General features: G+C 39.7%; 2 protein-coding genes across 2 annotated transcripts in view; both read left to right on the plus strand.

Moving 5' to 3' along the window:
- The window catches only part of cenpk (centromere protein K), a 6,571-nt gene extending 3,121 nt beyond the window's left edge, over positions 1–3,450 (plus strand). The window contains exon 10 of the mRNA XM_023422024.2: positions 2,170–3,450. Coding sequence (XP_023277792.1) covers positions 2,170–2,325 — 156 coding nt within the window. The 3' untranslated portion in view covers positions 2,326–3,450. The remainder of the gene's footprint in view (positions 1–2,169) is intronic.
- A 231-nt stretch (positions 3,451–3,681) lies between these two features.
- Positions 3,682–12,360, plus strand: LOC111666605 (stromal membrane-associated protein 1-like). Its single transcript, XM_023421983.2, has 10 exons — positions 3,682–3,960; positions 4,458–4,591; positions 5,336–5,421; positions 5,520–5,595; positions 5,708–5,770; positions 5,904–5,979; positions 7,752–7,882; positions 8,768–8,975; positions 9,722–10,059; positions 11,689–12,360. Exons 1-10 carry the CDS (start codon positions 3,843–3,845, stop codon positions 11,821–11,823), a joined length of 1,365 nt encoding a protein of 454 aa, XP_023277751.1. The 5' UTR covers positions 3,682–3,842; the 3' UTR covers positions 11,824–12,360.
- Positions 12,361–12,657: the final 297 nt, after the last annotated feature.

The following is a 12,657-nucleotide window of genomic DNA, read 5'->3' on the forward strand; positions in this document are numbered from 1 at the left end:
TTTCAAACTGTGAGCACTCAAAGGAGGAGTGCAAATCACTTTTTCTTCAAAGTTAGAGTGAAAGCGTCAGTTGGCTAGAGTGCGTGAAGCAGTAAAAAATAACCTTTATTTTTATTTTTAACTCGAGCTCGCGGCCAAACCGTAAAAAGGAGACAAATAATTATTTCTGAAAATGTAGTTGTTGGGATTCATAAAATGTAACTTTGACAGGCAGGGTCTGCACAAAATTTAAACGGGGGTGCCGAGTCCGGCAGCAATACCTGTCTCACTCTCATTGACACCTAATGTAATCGTGTTTTTTTTTCAAAAGAATCTCACTCTGTCTTCGCACTGAGCTTCCTCACTCATTTTAAGGAATATCTGAATAAAATAGAGACTGTAGAAACTTCTGGCTTCAGTGTCTGGCACGGTCTTTTCGGTTTGTGAAAAGAAGTAACGGTTTTTCTCATAATTTGCAGTTGTTTGAAGCCATGTAGAAGCCAAATTCCGGGCAGATTTTCACATTGCCATGGCAACGGCAGCTCCTGACCTGTGTGCGTGCGTGCGTGCGCGCGCCTAGCAACCAGATAACCAACTCTCCAAGCTCTGCTAGCTTTACATTAGCCGCATGTTAGGTCTTAAATTACATTTAGTTAGGTCTTAAATATGTAAGTCCATTTACTGCTTCCTTCGTTGCTTTTTTTTTTTGTTTTGTTAAAAGAGTGAATTAAGTTGTGACGGTCTCCGCTGAGACAGAGTGTCTTTTTTTACATATTTTTAAAATCTAATGTCAGTTACTGTTACAGGTCTATTATACACTGGTAACACATTTTGTACCCTCTGGGGTTCCTCGCGTCCAAAAAAGGACACACAAAGAAAATGATATAAAATCATCATATATCAATATTTTTTTCTGCTTTTTTTGCATAAATCTCTTAAACCACTTCAGTTCTGCTCAAACCTATCAAATGTTTATTAGTTTTCGGGATTTTAACCCTTTAAATGCCAGTTTGAAGACATGTTGCCTCTTGTTTTATTAAAAAAAAACAACACAGAATATGATATATTTCCCACATAATACATGGTGGAGGGATGTGACATTGTTTTATATCAGTCTTTTATATCAAGACATTTCTCAAAACCAGAATATGATCAGGGTGACTTTTGAACACTGGAAATAAATCATGTACTCATCCCGGCAGTAGCCCCCGTGGCACTCAAAATTTCCCTGGAATTTTCTAGTTATTATTATTATTCTTACTTCTCACAGCAGTATAATTGAGACAAATAAGATGGGTTTTGTTTGTTGTGTTCAAAAAATTAAACAGTGAAGTTTGAAAAAATCAATAGCAAAGTGTGTTTCCATAAGTTCACTGCAGACAGTTTTGTTTTTTTTTAAGCTTCATTAGTTGGATTTCCAACAACATCTACATTTACAGAGCTTATATCAACAGATTTGAAAGTGTCATGGTAAAGGTATCTTGGCCAAATTATCCCGGAATATAACATAAACTCAGTAATTATAACTTCAATAAGATAAAACTCTTTACTTAGTTTTAAAACATCCTTTTAAGGCTGAACTTCATATTGACATATTATAGCAGAAAAGCATGGGTGTAATTAATAACATGAATAACAGTTGCATACCTTTTTCATGTCGGCCAGTTCCATTGCAATGTGATTCGTGGTCACTGGTAACAGAACCATCATTAATGTTTTGAATTACACTTGTGATTTTCCTGTTATAACAAGTCAAAATGCAGATTGTGAAAAACTGCAGTCCAGTCCACAAGTATGTTGTGACGGAGAAGCTCCCGTGTTGCTGTTGGCTGGTATGGAAATGACTAATAAAAACCAAGACTATACTATAACTGTTTATGTTTACTATAAAGATATATATTTATCATCCCAGCTCCCCCTGTCTCACTGAGCTGCAGGACTACAGACAGTCACTTTTTACTTGAGAATGATAATGGGTTAGCCGTGTCAGCACCAGCAAAACCAACTCTCTGCACTGCCGAGTCTAGTCATGTATGTATGTCCTAGTTTATTCTCAGCCACAAATGTTGTAGTGTCCTGCTGACAACAGCATATACCATGTAAACATAAATATCATGGGAGGCAGCACCTTGTACTGTTACTGCAAATGTGTTTGACTCCAGTCTACCTCTGTCTTCTGCACCCCTTCAGGTGCTCATGAACAAGGTCCTAAACACACCACACGACCCCTATGTGACGATTGATGACACATTCTGGCCACCGTACATAGAGATGCTTCTCCGCTATGGGATTGCAGTGAGGCACCAAGAGAATAACTTCAAGATCCGCCTGGAAACCTTTTTTTAAGGCACTGGTGCGTTTGCCATCTCAAGCACCACTTATCTACCAGTGTTTCTAATTCGAGTCTCCTTGTACAGTGCTTTCATTATGTATATTTGTGTGAGCTGATATGAAGACTGTGCTGGGAAATCAACGAGGCTAGTGATTTACCGAATGTACAGTATATGTCTATGGTGGAGTCCATTACAAAATGAGTTTTTTATATGTTGTCCATTTAGGCTTCACACTAGTATTTTTTAGGATAAATACAGAGTAAACCATGAGTCATTATAAAAGCTCTGACAACATCTGAATTTAAGTTATGAAAATATTCAAATGCATTAGAAATACATTTTGACACTTGATCCTTTTATCATTTAAGATTATTTTGTACTTCATGTAAACTCAAGATTAATACTCAGTCCGACTGAAAGTCATCTCTTGACTACATATTTCTTTGATCTTATTTTCATAGCTGTTTTCATTTGCCAAGTATAATCAGCAATGAGTAATGCACACTCAGTTGTCCATTTTAGGAACTTTTAGCTAAAACTAATGCAGGGTAATGCATCAGTCCTGCAAAAAGTCCTTCATAAAGGTTATAATATTCAGTTTTTATTGAAACTGTTGAAGTGGTGTTGATTCACTTGTATGATCATTGTGGAGGCTGCAGTTTGTGGTGCTGTCGAACTGTATTGCATCATACAGGGAGGTGTCTCTGTTGTTTAGCCTGCCCTCATTGATATAAATGGGATGGACAAAATAATAGAAATACCCGTCAACATAACACAATATAATTCAACCACACCACAGATTACGTCCACCGAAATAATCACACAGTTGAATCAATGCCTCTTTAACACTGAATCAATAAAAACTGAACATTATAACCTTCATTAAAGGAGGATTAATCGCTGGACTGTTGTATTAGAATGCATTAGTTTCAGCTAGGTGTTCCTAAACTTGACAACTGACTGTATGTTAGAATTTATTGGGGTTCTTTAAATTGTTCTTAGATTCAGTTTTATTTAAGGTTTGTTAAGAGTTGATTTTCTGAGGCCTTCAGATACCTGCGTACATGTATATATGTACATTTCATTAATTTGTTTGTATATATTTTCTTGTTCATGTTCAATAAACTTGGGAACTGTAGCTGTGGTGATGTTATGTTTTGTTCAGGTTAGAAAAAAAACAATGATCATCTTCTCATTATTGATATAGGCAAACAATAAGCATCTTTCCAAAGGGAAGTGGGGATAAACTTTGAGTGCAGATGATGAATTTCTGATGAAAATGTAAAAATTAATTTATAGGAAAGTTTGTGCGTCACACAACGTCAGGACTGTCGTCCAATCTGCTGTGGCCGCCGCGTCAGCTCTAGAATTCCTGTGGGCGGAGAAGGGATTCCGGTTCCGGGTGTTTTCATATCCCACTCGGAGGTGTTCATCCCTCTGATTATGGTCTTTTACCAGAAACATATTTCGATTGACGACTGATTAAAGTAGAGTTCTTTCAATTAAGAAAGTCCAACTAAAGCCGCGAATATGACGACTCGCTCGGAGAGAGAGAAGGCCCAGAAACTCAACGAGCAGCACCAGGCCATCCTGTCCAAAATGCTGAGAGAGGAAGACAACAAGTACTGCGCTGACTGCGAGGCGAAAGGTGCGACGTTCACTCTGTCGAACATTTTCCTTTTTACCACACGAAGTTCAAATTTTCACTCAGAATCCGCCGCTAACGCCTAGCAACAAGATAGCATTTGCGTTAGTTAGCTTAGCTAAGCTAACTCTCTAGTGTGTATCTGGCTTAGGCTAGTCAGCTGACATCTCTACCCCTGAAGCTAAACTAAATGGCTAACTAGCAAGCTAACTTCTCTAAATCAACATAAGCTCTTCTCAGTGCCTCTCCCTCACCGCCGCCTTCAGCTCAGTCCTCGGGCGTTACAAGCGTTTATCAAACCGTGGCAGCTTCTGTAGATAAATCGTACTCTTATTTTTGTTAGGTCATTGATAAAGAATGCAGAGCCTGTTCTTGGCACTTTAAGTCACTACAAGATCATAAATGTTTACGTTTTTCTCAAGGCATCTCTCAATTGTCTTTAGTTGTTTGGTTTCTTTGGATTGGTTCTTTTGGCTCATTTGGTTTTCTTGCTTTATCAGGTCCAAGATGGGCATCCTGGAATCTGGGAGTATTTATCTGCATCCGATGTGCAGGCATCCACAGGAACCTGGGAGTACACATATCCAGAGTGAAATCAGTCAACCTGGACCAATGGACCTCAGACCAAATCCAGGTACTGTTTATACACTTAGGTTCACTTATACAAGATGCCTGTTTATCTTTTGATGCCCAGCTTTCCACAATCAGAATTAATAGAAGTAATTTTGGTGAGAGATTATTGTGAAATATATGTTATAAAAGACACACAGCAAAACTGATTTCAGCATCCTTTCACTTTTGTATATCTGTCCTCTGTTAACAGCCAGTCTTTCCTTTTCAATGCCAAAAAGCTGTGACAATACCACAAGTGTTATTGCCAGTAATTCAGCACTGCCCCTCAATAAAAGTGGTGGACTTGCACATTTATAACAATATGGTCAAATTCTGTGCAGCAGTGGCTGACACAATCTACCTTTTACTCCTTATTGTGGATCATTCTGTCAAAATATTGTACTGTACATTTTCCATAGTGCAACTTGATATCCTGTCAGGCTGCTGCATCATGTCATTGTGAAGTTAACATTATTACCACCCACCTCTCACAAACACCATGCCCCAGTTTGCAACACAGACTTTCTATTAAAGGCCCTTAACCCAAGATATGAAAACCCTGATAACATCATCAGACTTTTTTTCCTCATACGTCAGAAACCTCCAGTAGAGCCACAGAAGACACTATACCACTGTTTTCACTGGCTTAGTAGTAGTGTTGATGATGAGCAAACTAACCACCATTAGCTCATTAATACAATTGAATGCCCCTTTAGATATTTCAGTTTCTGTCTTCTAACGAACCCTCTGTCTTCCCTGTTTTCAGAGTATACAGGAAATGGGTAACACCAAGGCCAGGCAGCTTTATGAGGCCAACCTTCCAGATAGCTTCAGAAGACCTCAAACAGACCAGTATCCTTCACTCTAAGCAGATTAAACGTGACTTGCTGTGGAAAGTTATTCATTTCGGTTTATAAAGTTGCTTCTTTTTCCCTTAACCCTGACCTCAGAGCAGTGGAATTCTTCATCAGGGATAAATATGAGAAGAAGAAATACTACAGCAAGAATGTGACCAATGGGAGCAGTGTATGTATTAACCAGAACATTACCATTTTAATATAAAGTGGATCCAACTATCCATCACTGTTTTTTCAACTTACGCCTGTGGTTCAGTTGTGAGTTTCCTTTGTGTTTTCAGCCAAAAGATATTAAGAAAGAGAGGGAGCCAGACAGAGGGAGCAAGGTGTCACCCTACACCAAGGTATCACATGTATATTCCTTCTTGAATAGAGCTGTATAAACAGGCTTCTCGCCATTATTTTTGACCTATACTTAGTTTGTTGTGCTCGTTTTGATTTGTTTCTTCCAACTACTTTTTTTTTTTTTTTTTAAAGAGTGAAGAGTCCAGGCCAGTTCCCAAAATCAGTCCCTCTAAGACTTCAGAACCCTCTGTGAACCTACTAGGCCTTGGTGAGTGTCTTTTACCTGAAAATAAAAATAGTCTGAAATGGGCCGTGCAAACTGAGATATTGTTTATGGAATTAGGCCAAACATGGTTTCACCTTGCAATTGTTTTTTGTTTATTGCCAGTTCTGTAGCTCTAATAAATGGTTGGATGACTATAAACTTGATGAGCTGGTAGTTTTACTTTTATGGACTCAGAGCGTCATGTAATTCTTGAATACTGATATTCACAAGGATGTTTGTGTGTGTGTGTATGTGTGCGTGGCATTCAGGAACCACAGTGTGTTGTAATTTTATCGTATATATGATTGGTGCAGGTTGCCTTTACCGCTGGCTTGGTGTAGCATGATGGTGTGTTGTGCCTCAGATACTGTGCCTTCCCAGCAGAGGAGAACTGCACTGAGCGGTGATATTGTGGTTCAAGATGCAATCAGGGCTAAATCATGACTGTCTCCATCTTCAGCTTGTGTTGTCACTGTTGGCTTCATGTGTACTAATCAGGCAGTGGGCGTTACAGAAAGTAACACCTTTTAATGGCTGGCTGCTGTTCCTCTTTCAGTTCAGTTCCTGGCAGCTCTGTAACACAGGAGTCACTGTGACTGTACTTTCCCTTTCGGCTAAAAGGCAGTACCCTCACTGATCTTGGATCTGCTTTGCTGTCTGTTGAGCTGTAATGGAGTCTGTTGTTCTCTTAAGTTGTTGTTAATGCAAACTATAAAACTCCTCCTGCTGCTTTATGTTAAAAACTTTGCACCAGTAAATTACTGCAAGGCCTTTTTTGTGAGTTAGCCAGAGGAAGTGCTACAGCTGCTGACTCACCCACCATTAGCAATCGCATAGTAACTTCTTTTTTTATTTCAAAAGTTCATGTACATATAGATTTGACCATGTTTTTTGTGCCTTTTTTGGGAGGATCAGTGTTAAATATTACATGAAAAAAGAGCAGAATTTTAAAATAATATCCAGTGATGGCACAGCACAGGCATCTCAACCATCAGGAAAAGTGGCAAGTGAGTCTTGTTGTAGACATTGGGGTTATTTTGGTTTTCAAGTATAGGTTTGCTCATGGATCCATTGCTGGATCACTTACAGTAAGTCTCGCAGTGTACAAGTGGCAGTTACGTGGATATTTCCGTCTTGACGCAGAGGCAGTTGTACTACACTAAATTTGTTGTTTTTCATAATCAGATGTGCGGGTAGAAAAACAGGTTATTGTTTATCTGTTCAATTGTGTACTTGTGCGTCTGTCTTTTCAGTGCAACAGCTCAGGCATTAGTAATTGAATGATGATACTTCATTATAGCAATTTCATTTACAGTTTAAAGAAGATGACATACTCATGTTACTGAGTGGCTTGGAGGGGTATTGCGTTATTTGGATGGAATGTTTACTGTTATGTTTGTTTTGTGGCCAATGAGCTACTAAGGGGTAAGCTGATTAATTTTTTTTATTGTAGTAACCATTATCCTCAATGTGTGGGCAGTTGTGCAGCTGTGGGAGGGCAATGCAGTTAAATAAATACAAAGACAACACATATTCCACATTAGCAAACAAAAGGTTTGTTGGTTTCAACCCATATTTCACAGCAGTTAGAGGTTGTATCATGATTTTATTTATGACTTTTCATAAGCTCTTAGTAGATGCTGGTTGAATATTGTTGGGAAATCATCGGTGAGTTATGCTGAAGTCTGTTAAAGTGGTCTCAGGGTGTTGTTTTTCGTAGTGGTGTACACTTATTTTCCACCTGTAAAACCAGTTTTTTCACCTTCCTGTCACAGATACACCAGCAGCTGCATCAGCTAACAATGGTAGCACGAGCACAAGCCAGAACAACAACGACCTGGATATATTCGGCCCCATGGTATCCAACCCCCTCCCTGCGTCAACGTCCGCAGCTCAGTTTTCTCAGGTAAAACCAAGCAAGAATTCCCCAGTCCTGATTTAGTACTAATTTCTCAATATTGCTCAACAGGGCTAAACAGTAATGGTTGTCTAGTTGTAAAACAGAAATTAAGTGTGCTGTAAAAAATAAAAAGTCAAATGATTACCATCGGCATCAATGGGCCACCAGACAGCAGTACCAATACTCAGAGTCAGTGAACTCAAATGAAAGAGAGGCAGAAACACGCTTCCGAAGATGAATGCAGCAAATCAGGCAATCCTGGCTCAACATTCAGAAATGGCTGCAAAACATAATTCATTTGTTGATTATAAATTTTTTTAAAACGGTAATAAATACCCAGGTCTTCAGAGCACATGGTGATGTCTTCTGAGTATTTGGTTTTCCAACCAACATAAACCCAGAGATATAATATAAATACAATGCTGGAAGCAGGGAAAAGCAGCAATTCCTCACATTGGAGAAGATGGAACAAGGGCACATTTTGCATTTATACTTATTTAACGTATTAAACAATTACTCTGATTCAGATTATTCTGCTTATTCAATTATGATGGAATCATTTGATCTGATGATTGACTATGCAATCGCTTTTTAATACTGTTTACTGTGCTCTCAAAGACTTTGTTTGACCTTCCCTTATTTACACAGAACAAGAAAAACTCTACAGGAAGTGTCGTTTTGCTTCTGTTATTACCCCACTGCTATACTACCAGACAAATGCACAGTCTGAATTCATTTGATATGGAAACATTTATCTATCGCCGGTTATTTTATTTTGCCTAATCATTAAAGCTTAGCCTCTTGACTAGTACTAACTAGTATTAAATGTGATATATTAAATAATCATCAACACCAGCGACAACGTCCCCACGATCTATGTCCTCCCTCCAGGTGAGCTCCAGTAACGCGGCCAGCACTCCGACACAAGCTCCAGTAGCAGGAGTCGGAGCCAGCTCAGGGTCAGGACAGGGAGACCTCGACCTGTTCAGTGACAGCAGTAGCACCACTAAAACCGACGACATGGCCAAGAAGCCCCTGTCCAAGGACTCCATCCTGTCCCTCTATGGAACCAACAGCATGTCCCACCAGGCGCCTGCTGGTGAGGACCGTTTTTCGACATTCATAAACACAGAAGCTGATCTGAAATGCCACCTGGGTTCATCCTGTTGTTGCAGTGTCTCTTATTTCTAAATTCCTGGCTTTTGTTACTGACAACCAAAACAACACTTTTTTTTTTTAAAGCTTGAGAAATATGAACGTTTACCAACAAAACCTTTTTCTCATGAAGCAAAAGAAACTAATGTAAAATGTCTCAACTCCAGCAGCTATGCCAGAATCTTTGACTGACCTAAACTGGCAAAATTTTCATTTAAATGAAGAACTTTCTGGTCACATTTCAGTTGGTACCAAAAAGAATTGGGATTTAATACCCAGCCCGAGGCGTGATGTTGAAACCATCTTTCTCTATGGTTGCTGAACATATTCAAAGCCCAAAATTGTAACCATTTATCTATTTATCAGTTGTTTAGTAAGTAGTGCCACTTTTTTTTATATACTGTGGGTCATGGTTTTTTTCTCCCATCATTCCTATCAGCTGTAGCAACATTTTACTCACCAATGAAACAGTGACATCACTAGAACAGAATCCAAAAGGAGCAAGTAGATACTTGTGCTCAGAGGTTCCCTGTCATCTCTGTCTGAAATGAAAACAGGTGTCTCAAACATGCAGCCAAATATTTGTACAAGATCTGGAACTCACCCCACACATTAGAATACTGGAATGAAAGTTATTAAAGTGTGCATAACGTTCTTCTTTCCTTTTTGCATATCTTCTTCCCCCCTCAGCTGGCATGTTCATGGGCCCCTCCCAGATGCAGTTTCCTGTCCAGGCCCCCGCTGGTTATCAGGCCTTCCCTGGAATGGGCACGGCCATGCCACCTACAACTGTGATGGGTGCCATGATGGCTCAGAGCGGGGCGGCCATGATGGGGCCCAATCCAGGCATGATGGTCGGGATGACGATGCCCAACGGCTTCATGGGAAATGCGCCCGCCACTGGTGTGATGGGCATGGCCCCAAGAATGATGGGACCGCAGGGTGGTGCGATGCCTGCAGGCATGGTGCCTGCTCAGGGCATGTACGCCATCCAGCCTGGGCAGCAGGCTCAGTGGAACATGGGTCAGGTATGGAGCCAGTTTCAGTTGTGGTAGTTACTGTCAGCTTTACATTACTCAACAATTTCAACACTAAGTCTTGTATTGTTGGATTGTGTCAGGTGTGTGGCACTTCTGACAGGTGTGATTCATTTCACATGGGGCCACACCCGGCTGTGATGATGCATTGCACAAATCTCAGAGGTTGTACTGTAAAGGTGTGGGCAGAGCATTTATCAACCACTAGATGGCAGTACAAGCATCATATTAAAGTTAGATTTGTGTCACAGATCCTTCCTGCATAATATTTCTCAGCAGGTTTTTAACAGCAGGAATATCTTAGAAAACAAAAAAGAACAATTTTTGGAGAAACATTTTTATGTCTCTGTGTCAAGTTTACTAAGCAGTGGCTTTCTAAAGCTGCAGTTTGACTCATGTTCAGTGGCACACGTATCATTTCCCATTAGTGTAAAACAGCAAAGTATATAGCTTTTTGTATATTACCTCTAAATACTGTATATTAAGAATATTGCATAGTAGGGTTGCACAATAAATCATTTCAGCACTGTCATCGTGATGTGTGCGTGCACAATAATCACATTGCAGTGCAACAATGTGCAAGGTCAAGTAAAGAAAATTAACTCAAACATGTCATGCCACAACTTTTTCTGCTGTTTGACACAAAAGGGAAACTCACACAGTTCTCATTTTCTATGATTAGTCTGTAAGAGTAGTCCATCTGATATAACATGATTTACTCCGACTCAACGGTTCTTGGATACAGAGTTTGCTGCTAGTAGTGACATGCACATGCATAGCGGACGACCAATTGCAATGAAGATTCCGGTATTTTTTCATGTTGCAACGTATATATCGCAGATAAAAAGTTTTCTCCAGTGTCATGCAGCCCTTCTGCATAGTACATTTATATCACAGCGAGGACTGAAAGATATTCTAGCAGCGTTTATAACCAACGCGTGAACACGAGAGGGGAAAAAGGAGACACGGACAAAGGCGCTTCCACTGCAGGCACACAACTGGCAACCAACGACATAAGACCTTGATATTTGGTTGAATGTAGTTTGTGATGTTGTGTGACCAAAACTCAATGTCAGGACAACATCTAATGCCAACATCGATTTGATATATATATTTGATAGAATACTGACGACGGTTCACGGTTATATTCTCTTTGGTTTTAAGTTGTGTTGTTAAGTAACCAAAATCTAATGTCTTCCAACTGTTTCATGCCACCGCCATCTTGACATGTAAAATACAAACAATGTCGTTGGTAAAACGTCTCCTAAATGTCACAATGTCAATTAGCCAATATTGGATTTTGACATCAGTCCGATTTTTTTATTTTGAGAAAAAATTTTACGTCTTTCTGCCGTTACATTGACGTCCGATGCCTGCTGGGTTTGTTTGCACCTAACTTTGACAGCATATTTTTTATAAATAAGCATTGGCATCCTTTAGAAAAGAAGTGAATGTTGCAACATCTCACATGTGGATATTGACTTGTACAGTTATGTCTCAATAAATCTTGAGACAGCAACTGCTACTCAGGACAAGCTGGGGGTCATAAGTCAATTATTGCAGGTTTCCTTGATGTTGATGCTCCACTGTTACTCACACTTGTCTCTCTAACATCCTCAGATGAACCAGCAGATGTCAGGGTTGACTCTGAATGGTGCGGGTGGCCAGATGGCCTTCGGTCAGCCTCCATCAGCTATGGGTGGTTGGGCCGCAACTGGATCTGGCCAGACTCTGAGCACACAGCTATGGAAGTGAGCCTTCGAGCGGGACGATGGTTGGGCAGAGTAAGAGTCGAGGTTGCAGAAAGTGCACAAATATATCTTGTGCTTCTCTGTTCTTCACTATGAACTGATGCCCATTCCCATCGCAGACCAGCCTTCGGAACATGAAAATTGTATCTCTTTTTTTCTCCTTCTCCCTTTCTCTGTCTCTCTTTCTCTCTATTGTGTGAGTGAATTGGGAGTCATGCAGGATTACAGCCTGGCAGTTTCTGCCTGTCGTATGGTTTTTGATCATAACTTTTATTTTCCTTTTTTGGGAAAAAATTACAAGGAAATAACAGTCCCAACAAAAATGATATCGACATATCAGAAAAGCTGCAGGACCAGTTACACAAGCTTTTATTGTATCACTGTATCATTATAAGATTATAGAACATTTAAATGAATCGTATTTAAAGGGAGAAGATATGACTATTAAGTCTGTCAGTACTGCTCCCAAATGTACAGCGCTGTATAACCTTCTTTTAAAGTACTTGTGGTTCCCCTATAAAATTAAAGTGATAATAAATAATTTGCTTGGATGTGTTTTCTATCACTCATCTTTTTTAAAGGCTCAAAACCTGGAAAAATGTTACGTTTGTGGTTTGATGTTAAAACTGTCCAAAGGCCAGTAGAGGGTCTTATGTTACGTCTTACACTTGACAGTGTCAACAGACTGAACAGAGGGAGTGAATAGTATGGTGTTTACATTTTGTATACGTATATTTGGTCTGGATAACGGATCCACTGTATAAAATTGATTGCGCCGTTGTAAACCACTAGAAGAACCTCAAACAAAATATTCCCACTTGAATGTTTTAATGCTGGA

Source organism: Seriola lalandi, unplaced genomic scaffold (assembly GCF_002814215.2).
Source record: "Seriola lalandi dorsalis isolate HSWRI2012SDOR001 ecotype SW California unplaced genomic scaffold, Sedor1 jcf7180002054678, whole genome shotgun sequence".
NCBI lineage: Eukaryota > Metazoa > Chordata > Actinopteri > Carangiformes > Carangidae > Seriola > Seriola lalandi.

Excerpts from the sequence above, each read along its gene's own strand:
- LOC111666605 (XM_023421983.2), top strand. The coding sequence starts at position 3,843 with ATGACGACTCGCTCGGAGAGAGAGAAGGCCCAGAAACTCAACGAGCAG. Across the intron at positions 5,771-5,903 it reads AGGTGTCACCCTACACCAAG|AGTGAAGAGTCCAGGCCAGT; the intron begins GTATCACATGTA and ends TTTTTTTTAAAG. Across the intron at positions 8,976-9,721 it reads GTCCCACCAGGCGCCTGCTG|CTGGCATGTTCATGGGCCCC; the intron begins GTGAGGACCGTT and ends TTCCCCCCTCAG.